Genomic DNA, 3171 nt, shown 5'->3' on the forward strand with positions numbered 1-3171 from the left:
TAATTTATAATATAGTTTGAGTGTGTGTTAATTATGCTTATAAAAAGACCATCATATTATTACAATAATAATCTAACCCATTAATAGATTTTTTCGGTCTTTGTTGAAAAAAATAATAATAATACTGTTTAAAGTTTTTAAATGATAAAACATAACGGCATAACGAATATAAAAAAGCCCATTTGTAACGAAATTCATCAAAATTAAATTACAACATCTCTCTCTATACTATTTATGGGCTGAAACTTGTAATCTAGCCCCCTAATGGAAAACTTAAAACGGCAAAGACGTGCAAATCATGTATAAAAGTTGTGCCACATAATATTAGTGAGAGTCTGAGAGCCGTGTTAAAATGTATATATAATATAATTCATAGTTGCCAACCGACCAGATAAGGCGACAAACCCTGCCACGTCACCCACTAGTGATAGTCAATATTTGTAGCTTTCCACTTTTCAAATCCAATCCAACGCTCAAAAATCGATCTTACAACATATGACGTTAATCTACACCGTTGATATAAATAAATTGTTTGCCACCTACAGTCATATATATTTATAATAAGTAGCTACAAATATTAATATCATCTCTTATTAGTTACTAGAAAGGTTACCCCGCTACGTGGGGACCAGAAACTTTCAATGTTGTTTCTGAATTGATAAATATGACAGACATAGAAAGTGCAAGGATGAAAAGTCCGGGCTTTGCCCCGGACAAAAAATGTAAAAGTTTTGATTGCAAGGACCAGAAGTGTGAAAATGGCTAAAGAATTAAAGGGATATGAATTAGCAACTTTTTAGAAAAGGGATCAAAGTTGTCAAACCGTTAAAGTTTTGTGGCCAAACTTTAAATATTAAAAGGTTCCAAAAAAATATAAAAATATTGATTGCAAGGACCAAAAGTGTGAAAATGAGTAAAGAATAATGACCAAAGTTGCCCAAAAAACATCCAAATTTAGTATTCATAACTTCCAACAATAATACATGGACCAATTCTGCCAAAAAAATAGGAAGTTGAATGGAACACAAACAAAATGACATGAATAAATTAATTAAAAAAGTATAGGGACCGAATATGTAAATCAGTGGACAAAACCTGGACAAAATATCCAAACTTTACCGTTCCTTTCTTAAGCAACTTTAATATATATATATATATATATAATAATTACCACCTTCTCTTCTCTAGTCTGTACTCTGTAGTCCCTCCCTCAGGCCTCTACTCATGGGTAGTTCCACAAGAACATTGAAGATAGGAATTATAGGGTTTGGTACCTTCGCACAGTTCTTGGCAAAGACGATGATAAAACAAGGCCATCTTATAAGGGCGACATCAAGATCAGACTATTCTGGGTTTCCGGGCGTCCATTTCTTTAGGTATGTATATGTATATGTATATGTATAACTCATCATAAATGCACCACGTAGCATCTTATATCTATCTAAATTTATATCTTGATATTATGATCTGATTTGGGTATGAAGGGACATGGAAGAATTTATGGGATTAGAGCATGATGTGATTCTGATATGCACTTCAATTGTATCTGTATCCCAAGTAGTGAAGTCTATCCCGTTTCATCGCCTTAAAAAACCACTTCTATTTGCCGATGTACTCTCCGTCAAAGAACACCCACGACAACTCCTGTTACAGGTCTTACATTTCATTAATTAAAGTAATTCGTATTAATTATTACTTAATTATATATGATTAATTGTAATAATTTGGGTAAAATAAGGAAGTTCCTCACGACTCGGATTTGGTGTGCACTCATCCTATGTTCGGACCAGAGAGTGGGAAAGACGGGTGGAAAGATTTGCCGTTTATGTATGAAAAAGTACGAGTCAAGGATGAAACTCTGTGTTCCTCTTTTCTTGCCATTTTCGAGAATGAGGTAAACCATAACAAATCCAATCAATGTTTGCCCTTTTAACATTTTTTACAATAACATATTCAAATTCAGGGATGCAAAATGCTGGAAATGAGTTGTGAAGAACATGATAGACTAGCTGCCCAAAGTCAATTTCTTACACACACTATAGGCAGGTAGGTTAGATACACACACACACACACACACACCTTGCCATGGTTATAACAGAGTTTTCACTGATTTCTAATGATGACGATATCTTGCTGTTTTTACTTGCAGGGTTTTATCAGAAATGGAAATTTGGAACACACCGATAGACACAAAGGGATTTGAGAAGCTGATTCAAGTGGTATGTATACAATATATGTTCAACCTTGTTATATAAAATCAAGAATATACAGAATAAAAATTAACAGGAGATTTGATTTGATTTGAGTTGCAGAAAGAAAGCAGTACGAGGGATAGTTTTGATCTGTATAGTGGGCTGTTCATACACAATAGGTTTGCCAAACAGCAGGTGTGTGCAAAATTAATGATTTTTATGGGATAAAAAAATGGATTAATTTATAATAAGACTTAAAACATATATATGTATTTGCATTTATTTTATGGCACAGCTGCATAATTTAGAAAGTGCACTTGAGAGAGTGAAGGAGACGCTAGAAGCAAGGATAAACAACAATTAGCAAAGATGGACTAATGGTTGTTGGTTTTCAAGAAAATAACATGAAAACTTCATTTGTATCATTTACAAGACTTTATTATAGTCTTAATAGCACTGTACTTTGTGCGATGTTGACTTAATATCGCTGTTGTTAACTTAAACACATTGTCACTTAATAACATTGTTCCTAATAGCATTGTTGTTAATGGTTTTTTTTTTATTAGGTGTCTATTCAGTTGGTTTCAAACAATGTCTGTTCTTAATAGTGGATGATTGATTGATACACCAATAGTTGCTGATCGATACAATGTAATAGGAATGATAAAATATGCAATTGGTTCAATGTTGATAGACAAAAATGGAGAATAGGGAAGAAAGAGGACTTAAAGGCCCCCCTGATGACAACAAATAAAAAAATAACTAGTCACATTATCATCTACGTATCATTATTTTGGATAAAATTGTCAAGGCAGAAACCAAGAAAAAAATTATAAAAATGGACAACTTTTTTTGCTCAAGACCCTTTGTAGATAACATCAAAATAAAGAGATTAATATAAAAATAAGGCAATAGTTACATGTACATTTTCGAAAAAAAATCTATTTTGTTTAGATATAATTTAAATAATTAAACATAT

General features: G+C 32.4%; 1 protein-coding gene across 1 annotated transcript; it reads left to right on the forward strand.

Moving 5' to 3' along the window:
* The first annotated feature begins 1190 nt into the window (after positions 1 to 1190).
* On the forward strand, positions 1191 to 2757 carry LOC145157107 (arogenate dehydrogenase 1, chloroplastic-like). The gene is made up of 7 exons (XM_079076236.1): positions 1191 to 1376; positions 1485 to 1653; positions 1739 to 1894; positions 1964 to 2046; positions 2150 to 2219; positions 2313 to 2387; positions 2488 to 2757. The coding sequence occupies exons 1-7, from the start codon at positions 1225 to 1227 to the stop codon at positions 2554 to 2556; spliced, it is 774 nt and encodes a 257-aa protein (XP_078932362.1). The 5' UTR covers positions 1191 to 1224; the 3' UTR covers positions 2557 to 2757.
* The last annotated feature ends 414 nt before the right edge of the window (positions 2758 to 3171 follow it).

The sequence above is a fragment of the Lactuca virosa genome, chromosome 2 (genome assembly GCF_052849685.1).
Source record: "Lactuca virosa cultivar CGN04683 chromosome 2, Lactuca_virosa_CGN04683_v6, whole genome shotgun sequence".
Taxonomy (NCBI): domain Eukaryota; kingdom Viridiplantae; phylum Streptophyta; class Magnoliopsida; order Asterales; family Asteraceae; genus Lactuca; species Lactuca virosa.